The sequence below is a fragment of the Coregonus lavaretus genome (genome assembly GCF_964263955.1).
Source record: "Coregonus lavaretus genome assembly, chromosome: 15".
NCBI lineage: Eukaryota > Metazoa > Chordata > Actinopteri > Salmoniformes > Salmonidae > Coregonus > Coregonus lavaretus.
In genome coordinates this window covers 12,742,305-12,763,056 of record NC_140002.1, presented here as the reverse complement: position 1 = coordinate 12,763,056, position 20,752 = coordinate 12,742,305, and the positions used below count along the sequence as shown (strand labels likewise).

Here is a 20,752-nt window from a genome sequence, read left to right as displayed (position 1 = left end):
TTGTCCATTTGGAAGACCCATTTGCAACCAAGCTTTAACTTCCTGACTGATGTCTTGAGATGTTGCTTCAATATATCCACATAATTTTCCTTCCTCATGATGCCATCTATTTTGTGAAGTGTACCAGTTCCTCCTGCAGCAAAGCACCCCCACAGCATGATGCTGCCACCCCTGTGCTTCACGGTTGGGATGGTGTTCTTCGGCTTGCAAGACATCCCCTTTTCACTCCAAACATAACGATGGTCATTATGGCCAAACAGTTATATTTTTGTTTCATCAGACCAGAGGACATTTCTCCAAAAAGTACGATCTTTGTCCCCATATGCAGTTGCAAACCGTAGTCTGGCTTTTTTATGGCGGTTTTGGAGCAGTGGCTTCTTCCTTGCTGAGCGGCCTTTCAGGTTATGTCGATATAGGACTCATTTTACTGTGGATATAGATACTTTTGTACCTGTTTTCTCCAGCATCTTCACAAGGTATTTTGCTGTTGTTCTGCGATTGATTTGCACTTTTCGCACCAAAGTACGTTCATCTCTAGGAGACAGTCTCCTTCCTGAGCGGTATCACAGCTGCGTGGTCCCATGGTGTTTATACTTGCGTACTATTGTTTGTACAGATGAACGTGGTACCTTCAGGTGTTTGGAAATTGCTCCCATGGATGAACCAGACTTGTGGAGGTCTACAATTTTTTTTCTGAGGTCTTGGCTGATTTCTTTTGATATTCCCATGATGTCAAGCAAAGAGGCACTGAGTTTGAAGGTAGGCCTTGAAATACATCCACAGGTACACCTCCAATTGACTCAAATGATGTCAATTAGCCTATCAGAAGCTTCTAAAGCCATGACATAATTTTCTGGAATTTTCCAAGCTGTTTAAAGGCACAGTCAACTTAGTGTATGTTAACTTCTGACCCACTGGAATTGTGATACAGTGAATTATAAGTGAAATAATCTGTCTGTAAACAATTGTTTGAAAAATTACTTGTGTCGTGCACAAAGTAGATTTCCTCACCGACTTGCCAAAACTATAGTTTGTTAACAAGAAATTTGTGGAGTGGTTAAAAAACGAGTTTTAATGACTCCAACCTAAGTGTATGTAAACTTCCGACTTCAACTGTAGGTGTCTCAGAGGAGTGCTAGTGCTATTATGAACCAGATAAGAGGTTGTTCTTATCAGAAGAAAAATGTGTGCGTGTGTTTACAGTTCCTCTGACATACAGTAGCTCTACCTCAGACTAGAGTGTGTGTGTGTCAACAGTACCTCTGAGGCAGCGTCTCTTCAGAACAGTCCAGGTAATGTCTGATGAAGAACCTCTCAGCGTCTTCCCTTTCCCCTTCCGTCACCACACTCCCATTCAACATAGTCACAGATGGCAACCTGCAAAATAACTAAGAATATGAGTGTGTGTGTGAGATATGTTTACACAAATCAAATAGGTGTGTATTCAATTGTGTTTGTGTGAACCTCTTCAAAAGGTATCTTGAATAATCCCCCCCAACCAGAACAAATAAATAATTAACACCCTACCGTTGTACTTGTACTTTTCTTGCACTAACACCTGCACTTGCCTTTTCTCACTAGCACTGACCTTGCTTATAGCTGCTTTATTGAAAAAAAGTTTTACTTGCTATTGTGACTGTGATATGTGGTTGTCTTACCTAGCTATCTTAAGATGAATGCACTAACTAAATCACTTTGGATAAGACTAAAATGTAAATGTTAAATGTGTGTGTATGTGTCTGTGTGTACGCACTGTGCCACGGTGAGGCTGCGTCTCTCTTTGTTGGTATAGGGCTGCAGTAAGGGAATCCCCATCAGCCTCGCCTCCTCCAGTTTAGGGAAGAAATTCAGCCTCTCTATGTCCTCCCATCGGTTAAGCCCTTTAGGACACACGCACAAACACACGCATGCACATACACACCAACGGACATGGAAACTATCAGCACTCGTTCTCTATGGAAGCCCAGGATACAGTATTAAGTATGGAGTACGGAAGTAGCACAATACAATATATAGTCCTAATCTATTTTCACATCAGACTGATCATAGAGTGCTCTTTCAGTGATTGAATGAGTGCGTATATTAGTTTAATTTTTTTAGCCTATATAAAAAGAGGTAAAATGCCTTTAAAATGCAGAATGTAGTGTTAAAATACATTGGAATGTAACAGAAGTTGAGCTCTTCTCAGTAGACCAACTGATTTCCAGAGTGTTCCCTGTCCTGCATGAGAGAGGTACAGAAGCAGAGGAGTAAGAACAGGAGAAAAGGGAAGGAAAACAGGAAGTGGACGGAAAGAGTATTATTGGGTAGAGGAAAGAGGGATATTTGTGTTTATACAACGGGTGGGTCTAATCCTGAATGATGATTGGTTAAAACCGCATTCCAGCCAGTGTCTATTCCACAAGTTACCATCAGCTAAATCTATGATGTTAAAATGCCTATTTACTCTGTTCCATCTGACTGCGCAATCCACTGTCTAATCAGCCCAGCCAGGCACTTTATAAACTTGATCTCCACTATAAAAAGTATCTAGACATTATCTCACATTTCTTATAGACTAACATTTCATTTTCAACAGCAAAGATTTGTATAAACATTGGTGTCTGTCTCTCCGACATTTGCAACATTGTTAAAATATTCAAATTTGATCTCCAGATGTCCCATAGTAATGAACGTGTCGGGAGTCGGGATGAGACAGACAGGCAAGCAACATTTCTCAGCCAGTCGAAATCATGATCTTTATGGATATATACAAAGAACTATCAATAGAAAACCGGTCAAACGAAATGAAGTGCAGCTAGTTTGCTGTCTTTCCAGCTTCAGTTTGAAGTGGTTGTGTTAGCTGTGTTGTTGGCTAGCTCCTCTGAATAAGTATCCTGACAAGAGAGCACATTTTCTATGCCAGGCGAAATCGTGCATCATTAGCTCATTGTTATGATGTATCCAAATAAATGTCACTAGAAAACAGCTTAAACAAACGCAAATGCAGCTACTTTGCTGTTATTCTGTCTGCAATGTTTGACGTGACTAAGTTAGCCGTAGTTGGCTAGCTAGCAAGCAAGGGATAAGAGCGTTGCCAGCCAGTATGGCAATGGAACACTTAGAACAAACGACTGGATCACCTCCATAGATACAGAACAAAAAGACTGAATGACTGGGTCGCGTCTCTGGCAACCGAACCAATAGAACGTTAGAACAGCCGGCTTGGGTCGCAACCATAGATTTGTGTTGGGACTATATCTTGTGGAAGGATGAAATAGTATGAATAAATTAATCCAAATAACGTTTTTAATGAAAATATGTACATCTTTATTTGAATATGTTGGTAACCCATTGTATAAAAGTGATAATGCCCTCGAAGCCGGTGTTTGGAGGATATATTGCCAATATTTCCTCCAAACACCGGCTTCTCAAGCATTATCACTTAAGTATGCTCATGCTGTGTGTGTGTGTGTGTGTTCATGCTGTGTGCGTGTGTGTGTTTGCATGTGTATGAGCCTCCCTTCGCAAACCTGAGTTGTTGAGGTTGATGCTGCGCAGGTTAGGAAACAGGCGCTGCAGTGAGTCCCGAGGTGTGTCCTCCTCCACAGAGCTGAGTCTGTTGTTGGACAACACCAAGGTGTCCAGGGACGGGTACATCGGCCCAAACTTACGCACCTCACTCCACTCCTGTAGCTGGTTGTCTGTGATCTGGAGCAGGCGCAAGGAGGGGCAGGGGACCGGGGACTCGGCAACCTGGTCATAATCGTTCAAACAAAGGAAGAGCTCCTCCAATCTGCAGGGAGAGATAGTATGAGTATCAGACTATCAGACTAGCTGGGTCGTTCCACGAAAAGAGTGCCTTTTGCGTCCCTTTGATATTTTAAGTAGAAATTGTGCACCAATATTGCATTTTAAAAGACTGTTATATTAAATGAAGTGCCCTTTAATTTAGACCGCATAGAACATTCAATAAATCTGAAAAAAATATATATATATAAAAATACTTAGTAAGTGCCAAATTTCCACTTTGACATGTCCCTCCGTCAACCCTGTGCCACTTCTAGGAAGTTTTAACCCACTTAACCCCAAAATATATCCAGGTTTTCACCATCATTGTAAAGCCCTAGTTATTGTGTTGCTTTGACAAAGTAATTTCTGTAGGTTATTATTTATTTAATGTGATTAGTGATTAATTTGTTCCTCATTTTAAGGTCAACCCTGTTACGTGAACTAAACTCTCATTTTAATATTGTATAACTATTCCTTTTTAAAATATATTTTTCTTCATAAGAAACATTGAACATGTAATAGTAAAATCCATGTAAAAGCAGGTGAGGTCAACCCTTTTACGGTCAACCCTGTTACTTTATTTGGCACTTAGTATCATTTTTCCCCCTTTATTTTTTACCTCTTCAGATTGGAGAACTTGCTTTTTATGAAGATGAACATGTCCTCTTTATGACAATGTTAAAATTAGGTTACACTTCTCAAAAGGCACCACATTTTATTCACGTGTGCCATGTGTCTGGTTTGTGATTCACAGTCCACTATCTGTCATGACTTACTCTGGGGTCTGGCGTGTGAGTGTGTGTACCGTGTCCCACGTGACACGCGTGTTGATGAGGACCAGGCGGCGGACTCGGGAGAACACCTCAGCCAGGCCTGGCTCCAGTTCAATCCCACTCAGAGGGTTCATACTCAGGTTAAGAAAGTCCAGGTTGGGGATGTTAGACACAATCGTGCAGATCTGGCAACCCAAAAAACAGATTGGAGCTATAACACTTAATGACTGACTGTATTGACAACCCAAAAAGACAGATTGTAGATATTACACACAAATCAAATCACACTGTAATTGTCACATGCGGCAAATACAACAGGTGTAGACTTTACCGTGAAATGCTTACTTACAAGCCCTTTCGCAACAACGCAGAGTTAAAAAGCAAAATAAAATAAAAATTATAGTAACACAACAAAATAACATTGGTTTTGGTTTGTTGCATTGAAAAGGGACTGATATAATATTGATTAGATCACAGAAAAAACGTTGATCTATATAGTGCAAACTAATGGGGTGAACTCAGTGAAGTTCAATCTCTTGCGTCTCTGTGCAGCATGGCATTTCTTCTGTGCGGCAGTCCTGGAGGAGGTGTACGGCCACGCACGCATGCAGCTTAGAGGGAACACTGCATGTAGGTAAGGGTAAAAGTGACTAGGCAATCAGGATAGATAATAAATACAGTAGCAGCAGCATATATGAGTGTGAAAGTGTGTGTGTGTGTGGCGTCAATATACACTTGTGTGTGTGTGTTTTGTGTGTGTGAACGTATGTAGTGTGTGTGTGTGCTGGAGTGTCAATGTAGCATGTGTGAGTGTGTGGGTAGAGTCAAGTGAGTGTGCATAGAGCCAGTGCAAGAAAAAAGGGGGTCAATGCAAATAGTCCTTGTAGCCATTTGATTAAGTGGTCAGCAGTCTTATGGCTTGGGGGTAGAAGCTGTTCAGGTGCCTTTTGGTCCTGACTTGGCGCTCCGGTACTGCTTGCCATGCGGTAGCATAGAGAACAGTCTATGACTTGGGTGGCTGGAGTCTTTGACAATTTTTAGGGTGATCACACAGTCGTCCAGAACAGCTGGTGTTCTCATTCACGGTTCAGAGTTGATTGCCTCGAAACAAGCATAGAAGGCATTTACCTTGTCTGGTAGGCTTGCGTCACTGGGCAGCTCGCGGCTGGGTTTCCCTTTGTAATCCGTGATAGTTTGCAAGCCCTACCATATCCGACGAGTGTCAGAGCCGGTGTACTAGGATTCGATCTTAGTCCTGTATTGACGCTTTGCCCGTTTGATGGTTTGTCGGAGGGCGTAGCCGGATTTCTTATAAGCGTCCGGATTAGTGTCCCGCACCTTGAAAGCGGGAGCGCTAGCCTTTAGCTCAGTGTGGATGTTGCCTGTAATACAGGTCTTCTGCTTGGGATATGTACGTACGGTCACTGTGCTTATTAGTGACGGTTACTGATGTGGTTAACTCCTCAATGCCATCGGATTAATCCCGGAACATATTCCAGTCTGTGCTAGTGAAACAGTCTTGTAGTTTAGCCTCGGTGTCACTGGTACCTCCTGTTTGAGTTTTTGCTTGTCAGGAGTATAGAGTTATGGTCAGATTTGCCAAATGGAGGGCGAGGGAGAGCTGCATCTCTGTGTGTGGAGTAAAGGTGATCTATTTTTTTTTTCTCCGCCTCTAGTTGTACAACTGATATGCTAGTAAAATTAGGTAAGACGGACTTCAGTTTTCCTGCATAAAAATCACCAACCGCTAGGAGAGCCCCCTCTGGGTGAGCATTTACTTGTTTGCTTATGGCCCTATTCAGCTCGTTGAATGCGGTCTTAGTGCCAGCATTGGTTTGAGTTGATAAATAGACAGCTACGAAAAATACAGATGAAAAATACACAATGCAACCGATCTGGCAACCCAAAATACAAATTGTAGATATAATACACAATGGTGTTTATCTGGCAACCCAAAGACAGATTGGCGCCACCCATCTGAAAAAATATTATATAGTATGCTGTAGTATTATTACACTAAATACTATAGTATTCACTGTAGTGTTTTTGTGGATATGACTGTAGTATGTACTGTAGTTTTTTGCAGACTTTACTGTAGTGTACTGTTTTAAGAACGATAGTCTAATGATTATTCCCTATTGGAAGGTCAGAGGTCCCCATAAAGCAGGTTTTAGTAAATGATATCTGGGCCCTTGAACCAAAAAAAAAGCAATGGGTGTCCTTAAGCAATTAAGACGTTTGAAATGTATAGTCTATTAAACCCCTAGGTCTCAGCCTTGATTTAATGTTTTGGCACCAGGCATGGAAGGGTGAAAGAGTGAACAGATAAAGCAAGAGTGTTTAGGTCTGCCCTCCCCTCTGGAGGGGGAGAGATTTGCTGCGAACCTCTTAGAGGAACGTGTCTGTCTTTTCATTTGCATATGCTCTATTAAACCTTTAAAGCTGTAATATGTAACTTTTTCAGTGACCCACATAGAAATGTGAGTTATACAGTGGGGAAAAAAAGTCTTTCGTCAGCCACCAATTGTGCAAGTTCTCCCACTTAAAAAGATGAGAGAGGCCTGTAATTTTCATCATAGGTACACGTCAACTATGACAGACAAAATGAGAAAAAAAATCCAGAAAATCACATTGTAGGATTTTTAATGAATTTATTTGCAAATTATGGTGGAAAATAAGTATTTGGTCAATAACAAAAGTTTCTCAATACTTTGTTATATACCCTTTGTTGGCAATGACACAGGTCAAACGTTTTCTGTAAGTCTTCACAAGGTTTTCACACACTGTTGCTGGTATTTTGGGCCATTCCTCCATGCAGATCTCCTCTAGAGCAGTGATGTTTTGGGGCTGTCGCTGGGCAACACAGACTTTCAACTCCCTCCAAAGATTTTCTATGGGGTTGAGATCTGGAGACTAGCTAGGCCACTCCAGGACCTTGAAATGCTTCTTACGAAGCCACTCCTTCGTTGCCCGGGCGGTGTGTTTGGGATCATTGTCATGCTGAAAGACCCAGCCACGTTTCATCTTCAATGCCCTTGCTGATGGAAGGAGGTTTTCACTCAAAATCTCACGATACATGGCCCCATTCATTATTTCCTTTACACGGATTAGTCGTCCTGGTCCCTTTGCAGAAAAACAGCCCCAAAGCATGATGTTTACACCCCCATACTTCACAGTAGTTATGGTGTTCTTTGGATGCAACTCAGCATTCTTTGTCCTCCAAACACGACGAGTTGAGTTTTTACCAAAAAGTTATATTTTGGTTTCATCTGACCATATGACATTCTCCCAATCCTCTTCTGGATCATCCAAATGCACTCTAGCAAACTTCAGACGGGCCTGGACATGTACTGGCTTAAGCAGGGGGACACGTCTGGCACTGCAGGATTTGAGTCCCTGGCGGCGTCGCGTGTTTCTGATGGTAGGCTTTGTTACTTTGGTCCCAGCTCTCTGCAGGTCATTCACTAGGTCCCCCCGTGTGGTTCTGGGATTTTTGCTCACCGTTCTTGTGATCATTTTGACCCCACGGGTCGTGGAGCCCCAGATCGAGGGAGATTATCAGTGGTCTTGTATGTCTTCCATTTCCTAATAATTGCTCCCACAGTTGATTTCTTCAAACCAAGCTGCTTACCTATTGCAGATTCAGTCTTCCCAGCCTGGTGCAGGTCTACAATTTTGTTTCTGGTGTCCTTTGACAGCTCTTTGGTCTGGGCCATAGTGGAGTTTGGAGTGTGACTGTTTGAGGTTGTGGACAGGTGTCTTTTATACTGATAACAAGTTCAAACAGGTGCCATTAATACAGGTAACAAGTGGAGGACAGAGGAGCCTCTTAAAGAAGAAGTTACAGGTCTGTGAGAGCCAGAAATCTTGCTTGTTTGTAGGTGACCAAATACTTATTTTCCACCATAATTTGCAAATAAATTCATAAAAAATCCTACAATGTGATTTTCTGGATTTTTTTTCCTCAATTTGTCTGTCATAGTTGACGTGTACCTATGATGAAAATTACAGGCCTCTCTCATCTTTTTAAGTGGGAGAACTTGCACAATTGGTGGCTGACTAAATACTTTTTTCCCCACTGTAGATCTGTCATGCTCATTGAACGCAAGTCTAAGAAACAGTAGATATGTTCTATGTGCACTATTTCTATGCTTCTCGTTATTAAGTTTTGTAGACCAGCTTCAAACAGCTGAAAATAGAATATTTTTGGTTATGGAAAATATATTTCACATATATAGCCTTATACTTTACGTCAAGCCTTTCTACACACCTTGACCGGTTTTCAATTCCAGTAGTATTTACATAGAACATATCTACCAATTGTGCAATATATATATACTGCTAAAAAAAATAAAGGGAACACTAAAATAACACATCCTACATCTGAATGAATGAAATAATCTTATGAAATACTTTTTTCTTTACATAGTTGAATGTGCTGACAACAAAATCACACAAATATTATCAATGGAAATCAAATTTATCAACCCATGGAGGTCTGGATTTGGAGTCACCCTCAAAATTAAAGTGGAAAACCACACTACAGGCTGATCCAACTTTGATGTAATGTCCTTAGAACAAGTCAAAATGAGGCTCAGTAGTGTGTGTGGCCTCCACGTGCCTGTATGACCTCCCTACAACGCCTGGGCATGCTCCTGATGAGGTGGCGGATGGTCTCCTGAGGGATCTCCTCCCAGACCTGGACTAAAGCATCCGCCAACTCCTGGACAGTCTGTGGTGCAACGTGGCATTGGTGGATGGAGCGAGACATGATGTCCCAGATGTGCTCAATTGGATTCAGGTCTGGGGAACGGGCGGGCCAGTCCATAGCATCAATGCCTTCCTCTTGCAGGAACTGCTGACACACTCCAGCCACATGAGGTCTAGCATTGTCTTGCATTAGGAGGAACCCAGGGCCAACCGCACCAGCATATGGTCTCACAAGGGGTCTGAGGATCTCATCTCGGTACCTAATGGCAGTCATATGGAGGGCTGTGCGGCCCCCCAAAGAAATGCCAACCCACACCATGACTGACCCACCGCCAAACCGGTCATGCTGGAGGATGTTTCAGGCAGCAGAACGTTCTCCACGGCGTCTCCAGACTCTGTCACGTCTGTCACGTGCTCAGTGTGAACCTGCTTTCATCTGTGAAGAGCACAGGGCGCCAGTGGCGAATTTGCCAATCTTGGTGTTCTCTGGCAAATGCCAAACGTCCTGCACCTGTGGACGTCGGGCCCTCATACCACCCTCATGGAGTCTGTTTCTGACCGTTTGAGCAGACACATGCACATTTGTGGCCTGCTGGAGGTCATTTTGCAGGGCTCTGGCAGTGCTCCTCCTGCTCCTCCTTGCACAAAGGCGGAGGTAGCAGTCCTGCTGCTGGGTTGTTGCCCTCCTACGGCCTCCTCCACGTCTCCTGATGTACTGGCCTGTCTCCTGGTAGCGCCTCCATGCTCTGGACACTACGCTGACAGACACAGCAAACCTTCTTGCCACAGCTCGCATTGATGTGCCATCCTGGATGAGCTGCACTACCTGAGCCACTTGTGGGTTGTAGACTCCGTCTCATGCTACCACTAGAGTGAAAGCACCGCCAGCATTCAAAAGTGACCAAAACATCAGCCAGGAAGCATAGGAACTGAGAAGTGGTCTGTGGTCACCACCTGCAAAACCAGTCCTTTATTGTGGGTGTCTTGCTAATTGCCTATAATTTCCACATGTTGTCTTTTATCCATTTGCACAACAGCATGTGAAATGTATTGTCAATCAGTGTTGCTTCCTAAGTGGACAGTTTGATTTCACAGAAGTGTGATTGACTTGGAGTTATAGTGTTGTTTAAGTGTTCCCTTTATTTTTTTTAGCAGTATATATAAATATATATCAAATACTTTTTTCCCCTCACTGTATATATATATATATATACACACAGTGAGGGAAAAAAGTATTTGATCCCCTGCTGATTTTGTACGTTTGCCCACTGACAAAGAAATGATCAGTCTATAATTTTAATGGTAGGTTTATTTGAACAGTGAGACAGAATAACAACAAAAATGTTATAAATTGATTTGCATTTTAATGAGGGAAATAAGTATTTGACCCCTCTGCAGAACATGACTTAGTACTTGGTGGCAAAACCCTTGTTGGCAATCACAGAGGTCAGACGTTTCTAGTAGTTGGCCACCAGGTTTGCACACATCTCAGGAGGGATTTTGTCTTTGCAGATCTTCTCCAAGTCATTAAGGTTTCGAGGCTGACGTTTGGCAACTCGAACCTTCAGCTCCCTCCACAGATTTTCTATGGGATTAAGGTCTGGAGACTGGCTAGGCCACTCCAGGACCTTAATGTGCTTCTTCTTGAGCCACTCCTTTGTTGCCTTGGCCGTGTGTTTTGGGTCATTGTCATGCTGGAATACCCATCCACGACCCATTTTCAATGCCCTGGCTGAGGGAAGGAGGTTCTCACCCAAGATTTGCCGGTACATGGCCCCGTCCATCGTCCCTTTCAAATCAAATCAAATTTTATTGGTCACATGCGCCGAATACAACAGGTGCAGACATTACAGTGAAATGCTTACTTACAGCCCTTAACCAACAGTGCATTTATTTTTAACAAAAAAAGTGTTGAGAAAAAAAAGAGCAGAAGTAAAATAAAAGAACAGTAGGGAGGCTATATATACAGGGGGGTACCGGTGCAGAGTCAATGTGCGGGGGCACCGGCTAGTTGAGGTAGTTGAAGTAATATGTACATGTGGGTAGAGTTAAAGTGACTATGCATAAATAATGAACAGAGTAGCAGCAGCGTAAAAAGGATGGGGTGGGGGGGCAGTGCAAATAGTCCGGGTAGCCATGATTAGCTGTAAGGAGTTTTATGGCTTGGGGGTAGAAGCTGTTGAGAAGTCTTTTGGACCTAGACTTGGCACTCCGGTATCGCTTGCCGTGCGGTAGCAGAGAGAACAGTCTATGACTAGGGTGGCTGGAGTCTTTGACAATTTTGAGGGCCTTCCTCTGACACCGCCTGGTATAGAGGTCCTGGATGGCAGGAAGCTTGGCCCCAGTGATGTACTGGGCCGTACGCACTACTCTCTGTAGTGCCTTGCGGTCGGAGGCCAAGCAGTTGCCATACCAGGCGGTGATGCAACCAGTCAGGATGCTCTCGATGGTGCAGCTGTAGAATTTTTTGAGGATCTGAGGACCCATGCCAAATCTTTTCAGTCTCCTGAGGGGGAATAGGCTTTGTCGTGCCCTCTTCACGACTGTCTTGGTGTGTTTGGACCATGATAGTTCGTTGGTGATGTGGACACCAAGGAACTTGAAGCTCTCAACCTGTTCCACTACAGCCCCGTCGATGAGAATGGGGGCGTGCTCAGTCTTCTTTTTTTTCCTGTAGTCCACAATCATCTCATTTGTCTTGGTCACGTTGAGGGAGAGGTTGTTGTCCTGGCACCACACGGCCAGGTCTCTGACCTCCTCCCTATAGGCTGTCTCATCGTTGTCGGTGATCAGGCCTACCACTGTTGCGTCGTCGGCAAACTTAATGATGGTGTTGGAGTCGTGCCTGGCCATGCAGTCATGGGTGAACAGAGAGTACAGGAGGGGACTGAGCACGCACCCCTGAGGGGCCCCCGTGTTGAGGATCAGTGTGGCAGATGTGTTGTTACCTACCCTTACCACCTGGGGGCGGCCCGTCAGGAAGTCCAGGATCCAGTTGCAGAGGGAGGTGTTTAGTCCCAGGATCCTTAGCTTAGTGATGAGCTTAGAGGGCACTATGGTGTTGAATGCTGAGCTGTAGTCAATGAATAGCATTCTCACGTAGGTGTTCCTCTTGTCCAGGTGGGAAAGGGCAGTGTGGAGTGCAATAGAGATTGCATCATCTGTGGATCTGTTGGGGCGGTATGCAAATTGGAGTGGGTCTAGGGTTTCTGGGATAATGCTGTTGATGTGAGCAATGACCAGCCTTTCAAAGCACTTCATGGCTACAGACGTCAGTGCTACGGGTCGGTAGTCATTTAGGCAGGTTATCTTAGAGTCCTTGGGCACAGGGACTATGGTGGTCTGCTTGAAACATGTTGGTATTACAGACTCAGTCAGGGACATGTTGAAAATGTCAGTGAAGACACTTGCCAGTTGGTCAGCACATGCTCGGAGTACACGTCCTGGTAATCCGTCTGGCCCTGCGGCCTTGTGAATGTTGACCTGCTTAAAAGTCTTACTCACATCGGCTACGGAGAGCGTGATCACATAGTCATCCGGAACAGCTGGTGCTCTCATGCATGCTTCAGTGTTGCTTGCCTCGAAGCGAGCATAGAAGTGGTTTAGCTCGTCTGGTAGGCTTGTGTCACTGGGCAGCTCGCGGCTGTGCTTCCCTTTGTAGTCTGTAATAGTTTTCAAGCCCTGCCACATCCGACGAGCGTCAGAGCCAGTGTAGTACGATTAAATCTTAGTCCTTTATTGACTCTTTGCCTGTTTGATGGTTCGTCGGAGGGCATAGCGGGATTTCTTATAAGCGTCCGGGTTAGAGTCCCGTTCCTTGAAAGCGGCAGCTCTACCCTTTAGCTCAGTGCGGATGTTTCCTGTAATCCATGGCTTCTGGTTGGGGTATGTACGTACGGTCACTGTGGGGACGACATCATCGATGCACTTATTGATGAAGCCAGTGACTGATGTGGTGTACTCCTCAATGCTGTCTGAAGAATCCCGGAACATGTTCCAGTCTGTGCTAGCAAAACAGTCCTGTAGCTTAGCATCTGCGTCATCTGACCACTTTTTTATTAACCGAGTCACTGGTGCTTCCTGCTTTAGTTTTTGCTAATAAGCAGGAATCAGGAGGATAGAGTTATGGTCAGATTTGCCAAATGGAGGGCAAGGGAGAGCTTTGTATGCGTCTCTGTGTGTGGAGTAAAGGTGGTCTAGAGTTTTTTTTCCTCTGGTTGCACATTTAACATGCTGGTAGAAATTAGGTAGAACAGATTTAAGTTTCCCTGCATTAAAGTCCCCGGCCACTAGGAGCGCTGCATCTGGATGAGCGTTTTCCTGTTGATTTATGGCCTTGTACAACTAATTCAGTGCAATCTTAATGCCAGCATTGGTTTGTGGTGGTAAATAGACAGCTATGAAAAATATAGATGAAAACTCTCTTGGTAAATAGTGTGGTCTACAGCTTATCATAAGATACTCTACCTCAGGCGAGCAAAACCTCGAGACTTCCTTAGTATTTGATTTTGTGCACCAGCTGTTGTTTACAAATATACACAGACCGCCACCCCTTGTCTTACCGGAGTCAGCCGTTCTATCCTGCCGATGTAGCGTATAGCCCGCTAGCTGTATGTTATCATTGTCGTCGTTCAGCCACGACTCGGTGAAACATAGGATATTACAGTTTTTAATGTCCCGTTGGTAGGATAACCGTAATCTTAGGTCATCGAATTTGTTATCCAGTGATTGAAGATTGGCTAATAGGATTGATGGAAGAGGCAGTTTACTCGCTCGCCGTCGGATCCTTACAAGGCACCCCGATCTACGTCCACGATATCTCCGTCTCTTCCTCACGCGAATGACGGGGATTTGGGCCTTGTCGGGTGTCTGTATGATATCCTTCGCGGCCGCCTCGTTGAAGAAAAAATCTTTGTCCAATACGAGGTGAGTAATCGCTGTCCTGATATCCAGAAGCTCTTTTTGGTTATAAGAGACGATGGCAGAAACATTATGTACAAAATAAATTACAAATAACGCGGAAAAACACACATAATAGTACAAATGGTTAGAGGGCTGTAAAACGGCAGCCATCTTCTCCAGCGCTGTTCAGGATCTGTGTGTGTCCCTATGATATTAATTATTATTAATATCTCAGGGCATATGCACATTTTATATTAGCATATAAATACAGTATAGTATTTTACAGTATACTACTAAATTATATAGCAAGCACTACACGATCGAGGGATAATACAGTGTGTAGTATAATCTTCTACAGTATACCACAGTTTGCTACAAAATACTATAGAATTCTATAGTAAGTACTATAATAAACTGTAGTACTATAGTAAACTGTCCTATTTTTTTTATGTGGGCATTGGCACTGACTGAGAGACTGTTTGTTGGATTTGTTTGTTCAATGATGTCTCTGGGCAATTGTTTTGGGTGCTTTGGTAGTGGATACTGTCCATTTCCATTTGCTACATGCTTCTTTAAATGCTAGCCAGGAGAGGCTGGACATTACAAACAGCTATTGGACTTAAAAAACTGTCTGGATAAAACAACACCTTATATGTGTAGAAAGTAAGGCAAACTTGTATCAAAAAAGTTAATCTCTGAAAATTATGAAAAATTATAAAAACAATGAAATGTGTAACATTGACTGTGTACTGCCAGCCTTCATGCTAATAGCTAGCTGCTAGGGGTGTAACGATTCGTTTTAACAACGATTCGATTTGTTTCACGATTCGTGGTTGTCGATACGATTCAAGGACGATATTGGTTCATTTAGAACGATACGATCCGAAACGATTTAGTGACTTGAAATCGATTCAGTAACCTTTTAGCCAAAAATTCAACCAGTGTGACTGAAATAAATACCTGGATACTGGACAGTGCAGGTGAAGTTTCCTAGATTCCTGTTTCTTGTAAGGACCGCAATGGTGGCTTGATAATTTCTCGCTCGTCGGCTTCTCCTCTGTCGTCCGCCATGCTATGTTTTGTTGTCTTTGCGCCTTTGCGCTGCTGTTGGCGCGATGACGTCACGGATAGGCAGACTGAATCGAGTAATGTTTAAAGCCTTTATCATTAAAAGTGCTAAGAAAAAACATCCATATAAAGTCTGACGTGCTTAAATCCAATGGGTTATTTCCTAGTATCGATACAATCGATTTATTACATTTTAAAACGATGTTAGATCGATATATGTTGTCCAAAAGGCCAACTCGCCGAGCACAGATCGATGTAGTTGGATCATAGGAATATAAATCGATACATCGATGGATCGTTACACCCCTACTAGCTGCTGATAAATAAATGGTGCATAACATGGCAGCAAGGGTGAGGAGGATAAGGAAAACTACAGTACCCACCTCCCCCCAGTCTTGCAGCTGGTTGTGGGACAAGTCCAGCTCCACCACATGGGCACAGAAGGTGGCCACCTCAGCCTTGTCCCCAGCTTTACTGATGCCACAGCCATCCAGGACCAGCACACTGGGCAGGTTCAGACGATCTGGAGGGAGACACCAATCTTTCTATTACATAATTGTTCTTTATTGAATCACAAACTGTACAGTCAATAAGAATCACATTCACAATACATGAGGGACAACAACCTGGTATCACCTACTTATTTTGGCATCACTACATAGGCAGTATCCTTCAGGAGCTAAGGCATGAGAGAATGACTTATGATGTATGGATACCCTATATAAGGGATATACTGTAAGTAAGCCTACATGGAGTTCGCAGTATTCCTGGATAACTAGAAGATGATAACTTGTGTGATTTCCCTGTACAACGCATGCGAGTAGGCCTACATGGAGTTATTACCTATTAATTCCGGGTTTTCTTTGTAAAACAGCAAGTAGGCTGTAAAGTGTGGCCCTTGACTCTTCTGCTTTGAGGAATAACAACTTTTTCAGACATGTTCATTAGACTATAAATCATATTGCACCCACCAACTTAGTTTAGCAGGTAACATACAAATGCTAGAGAGAAAAGATGCATAGGCAACCTAATCCCTGAGTTATTACTCAATCAAAGTCAGCGCGCTAATGCAGCCTTCAAATGCTTGTCGGAACTGGGAAACTTCACAGTTATGATGTCGTAAGTCCGACTTTATTGTGTTCAAGTGCTTTTGAAGTCGGAATAATTCCTCAACCAATTTGATTTTATCTAGCTAGATGAGCTAGCTAACATTGCTAATGATACTGTTAGCTAGCTTGTTTAACGTTGACAATATGGTCAAACTAGCTACATTATCCACATTGATAAGTTTGACAATGTCAAAAATGTATTTGCTTTATCATCTTTTGATTGAAACTGTGACAGGTCAGTGATAAAATGTCACAACTCGTGTAAAATTATCTCCAACATTCCCACTCGGAAGTGATGGTTGTCCAGTCGGAACCTTGTATTTCCTCCTTCCGAGGAGCATTTGAAGGCAGCATAAGCTACGGATCTATAACACCTTGACCTCTGACCTTTGATGGGCGACCCCTGTGGACTAGACAGTACCACGACACCCATGCCATTCCCACGACAGTATGGGAAATTCTCTGGGTTATACTTCTCACTGACCACCTGGACGAAGGTGCGCCCCTCCTCTTCATCAGAGGTCTCCATGGCCCCAACTGTCTGATCAGAGACAGAGACAGAGACTTACACCCAGAGGTATGGTTACAAACTATAGTAGGACTTGTTGGGTACACCACACAGCACATGTCCATGCCAATCAGACTTGGAAACACTTGGTATAGCATATAGAGGCTACTATAGGTCTTTACAGATAAAGCACATGGCTTTAGTTACATGCCCTTTCAACTGACTTGTCTGCTGCTAGCCTACATGCTAACAAGTCAAATCTTGTTCACGCTCCAAAACATTGACTTGAGGTTAGCGGAAACTGTTCCGAAATATCGACTCACAAATATGTCTCTTCTAGGGGTGAAGTTGATGTGGACCACAGACAGACAGACACCTCTGGGCTGTAGTGTGGTGTGGAGGTGCCGTCTCTCTCCCTCTCTGGCTCAGGCCAGGCCTGGTGGACGAGGAGGCAGTGCCAGGGGCTCACGCAGCACAGCCCTCGTACACTGCTGCTTAGGGAGCGAGAGAGGGAGCGAGAGGGCGGGGGGGGGGAGAAAGAAAGAAAGAGAGCGCGTGTCACATGAGCTAAAAGAGTGACCCCATTATCCTTCCACATTTTGACATCATCTCAATGAAGTAACCATAGAAATATAATGACCTATTTCAATGGAAGCAACAACGATTCACTCTAATCTAATGTACTTTAATGTATCCTGTTTGACTCTCTTGTTTGATTTAATACTAGTCTGACAGAGATCATTGATCTCTAACATTTGTGGTTCACTTAGCCTGCATAAAGTTTACGCAACAGTCTATTTGTTGGGGCAAAAGAAAAGCCCATACACGCTTTCCAACTCCAACGGTCATGGCGTGCTACTGTGTGCACAGGCTTTAGTGCCAGCCCACCCTTACAAAAAAAGATTGCAGTTTTAAAATGCAGTAAAAGTGCAGTAACTGCAGTCGACTGTGGTATTTTCGATGCAGTAATTGCAGAATAACTGCAGTTACACTGCAAAATGACTGCAGTAAAAAAAATACTTGTTTTGGACGCAGTATTTGCTGCATACTGCAGTGTACTGCAGTTATAATGCACTCTGACTGCAATATTTTTTTCATTAAGGGCAGCACTGTTTCAATTTCAAATAATCAACTAATCATGGTCTTCAGTCTGACTCTGAACCACAATTAGTTGAAATCAGGGACTGGTGTTTTTCTGCTGGGCTGGAACAAAAGCCTACATTCTCAGTGGCTCTCCAGGTCTGGAGTTAGATCTGTCATTCCTGTCGTAAGGACACAGGTGTCTGATTCTTACAGTGCTTCCTAAATGATCAGACTTATCAGTTTCACTATCTGGTTGGGTTAAGCTCTGTCTGTCTGCAAACTGATTCTCTGGCCTGGACCCATCTGAACTCACAGCCTACCCTTTTCACACTATCATGCTGACTCGAACCGTACAGAACTAGCCTAACTCAGGTATTTTATTTTCACTTTGCCCTTTCCAGCACTATGGTGGATACGTAACCAGGCCAGTGCAGTTCAGCTTGGCTCAGTAGTGTAAAACGGCCAATAAACCAGTAGGCCTATCTCAAGTGGTTATGTTTCCAGCCCTGAACATGATGACACCATACAGACAGGGTTCTGTCAAGAACCTGTGTGAAGTCCAGTCAGAGAAGGTTTCCCATATCAGAGACCCTCTGGTTTATATGCCGATACACATGGGATCAAAGAAGTGTCTCCTAATAGCCCAGATCAGGTGCTTCTGAGGGCAAACTGAGATTAACACTGAGATAATTTTGCGTTTGAGTATGAATCCAGGAAGATTAGCCCTGATAGACTCATGGGTATTTTAGGTCGTTATAAGGGCTAAGAGAGTGACCTTGGTACTATAGATGCAACGTTAGTTCCTAGTTACATTACCAAGCGATCTTGGCTGGAATTTTGTAGTATGTCTGATAAAATAGCCTATAGCAATGTGATTTCTGGGGTTCTAAACCACAGCCTGCTTGCCTTGACAAGTCAGCCAGACTTGAGATATGCTCTTCAATAATAACTGGAGTTAACGCAAATTCTTTAACATGCTTGTTGACAATGTGAACACTGTATTCTGTGACCACTAGGCTTACTGTCGCCTCAAACATTGGCTCCTCAAAACATGAACATATGCCATATCATAAGGACACAACAGAAACAGGTTTTGGATGTTAAGGTTAAACGTGACAAAACTCAACGATAATATGTTATAGCCTGTGAGCACGACTTCCATTACAAACAACTACCGGACCGGTAGGTTATATTATAAATGAAGAGCGGAGTACATGGTTGGCCTATGGGAGAAGGTGGGGGTAGGGGTCATGCGCACAGCTGCCATGACAACACGTTTGTAGCCCAACTGGGGGTAAAAGCCATTATATGATAGAACAAGATGTAACAATTAGTTATTCATTCTAGAACGTGGCCAATGTGACTGTGACGTGATTGCAGTGAATGTCCTATATTGTTAGAAAACGTGCACGGTTCTATACGTTTCTGTATTCTGAACCGGTTTTCATGCTGTGACGCTGCCCATTTTTTGAATTGAGAAAAACATTTCCTGAAAACAGAATGATTCAAACTAAAATAAAAATTAGACAATTAATAAAAAAATACAAAATGCATCAAACTACATTGCTTTGAAACCAAGCTGTATAATTCTTGACATGATTAAATGATTATTTGCGGCAATGATGATATGTGCTTGAAGTAACAGGTTGTATGCTACTTGTACGGTACTACGGGTACATACATGCTCATTTACTGTAGCTATGATTTAGGGCATGTATTGTAACCTAAAAGAATGGTGCATGACAACAATCATCGAGAAATATACCTACGCAGTCAGACCATTGAAATACATATCTTTCGAATACGCATTGAGAAAACATTCGGTTCCACTTACCGTTCTCTATCGTTCACCTCGAATGTTTGTTATTTTTGTTCGGTTAGGTAAGGGGTCGTCACTAGTGACAACAGCCACAAAGTCCTAAACCCCGCCTATTTCTACAATTTATCTTCTTAAAATGTGATTTTAAACCTAACCGTAACCGAAACCTTAACCACACTCCTAACCTTAAATTAAGACCAAAAAGCTATTTTACGATATAGTTTACAGCTGTGGCTGTAATATCTAGTGGAAATATCATATGACACTCAAAGACCCTCCCCCTTCGTTGAAGAAGTGACGCAATTTAAAAGAACAGTCAATCAATTCTCAAAAGAAAACACTTTTTAAAAGTCCATTTAGCAGGTATTTTACAGATGATGAAAACATTTTGGGGGGAGGAATAGTGATGAAAAATAGTGATGAAATGATTTTTAAAAATCCCCAGTGTTATGCATATGGACACATAGGACCTATGAACACACTGGAATAATGGCTATTCATATCACACTTATCAGGAGCACACACAAAAACCTTTTATATATTTACAATAATCCAGAGCCATAAATAGCTTTGTATGGCTCTGAAATAAAGAGTGAAAATTATTTCCATGTCTCGCTGTATCAGCTATTAACCTGACCTGAGTATGACAGAATGTCAAAGTGAAAGTATTCTCAAAAAAATAAGACTAACGTTCAGACAGTTCACAGACACAGAAGTAGGTCAATGTATTGAATCTGGAGAGACACCTTTAGTTCCCTCTACTGGAGAAAGAGGTAATTGTTCTGCCTTTGTGTCCCAAGTCAATAGAGAGAAATAGTAATGGCGTCTTTTTGTAGGCATTAACTCCACCATGGTTCGGTAGACAAAGCCTATGGAGAAAATTAATGGCGTTCTTGTAGGGTTTTTGGATAAACACCGAAAATAAATTATGTGGTAAAAAAAACAGGCTTAGGAGATTTTATAAGTTTTGTTCTATGAGATAACCTTCATAAGCTAACGTCACTTTTTG

General features: G+C 42.9%; 1 protein-coding gene across 1 annotated transcript in view; it reads right to left on the bottom strand.

Annotated features, from left to right (window-relative positions):
• Window positions 1–19,994, bottom strand: part of LOC311142487 (alpha-tectorin-like) — a 92,671-nt gene extending 72,677 nt beyond the window's left edge. Inside the window, exons 1-8 of the mRNA XM_084178139.1 lie at window positions 19,759–19,994; window positions 17,165–17,332; window positions 16,721–16,870; window positions 15,608–15,747; window positions 4,548–4,729; window positions 3,513–3,775; window positions 1,754–1,880; window positions 1,261–1,377 (exon numbers count right to left, since the gene is read on the bottom strand). Coding sequence (XP_084034265.1) covers window positions 1,261–1,377; window positions 1,754–1,880; window positions 3,513–3,775; window positions 4,548–4,729; window positions 15,608–15,747; window positions 16,721–16,862 — 971 coding nt within the window. The 5' untranslated portion in view covers window positions 16,863–16,870; window positions 17,165–17,332; window positions 19,759–19,994. The remainder of the gene's footprint in view (window positions 1–1,260; window positions 1,378–1,753; window positions 1,881–3,512; window positions 3,776–4,547; window positions 4,730–15,607; window positions 15,748–16,720; window positions 16,871–17,164; window positions 17,333–19,758) is intronic.
• Window positions 19,995–20,752: the final 758 nt, after the last annotated feature.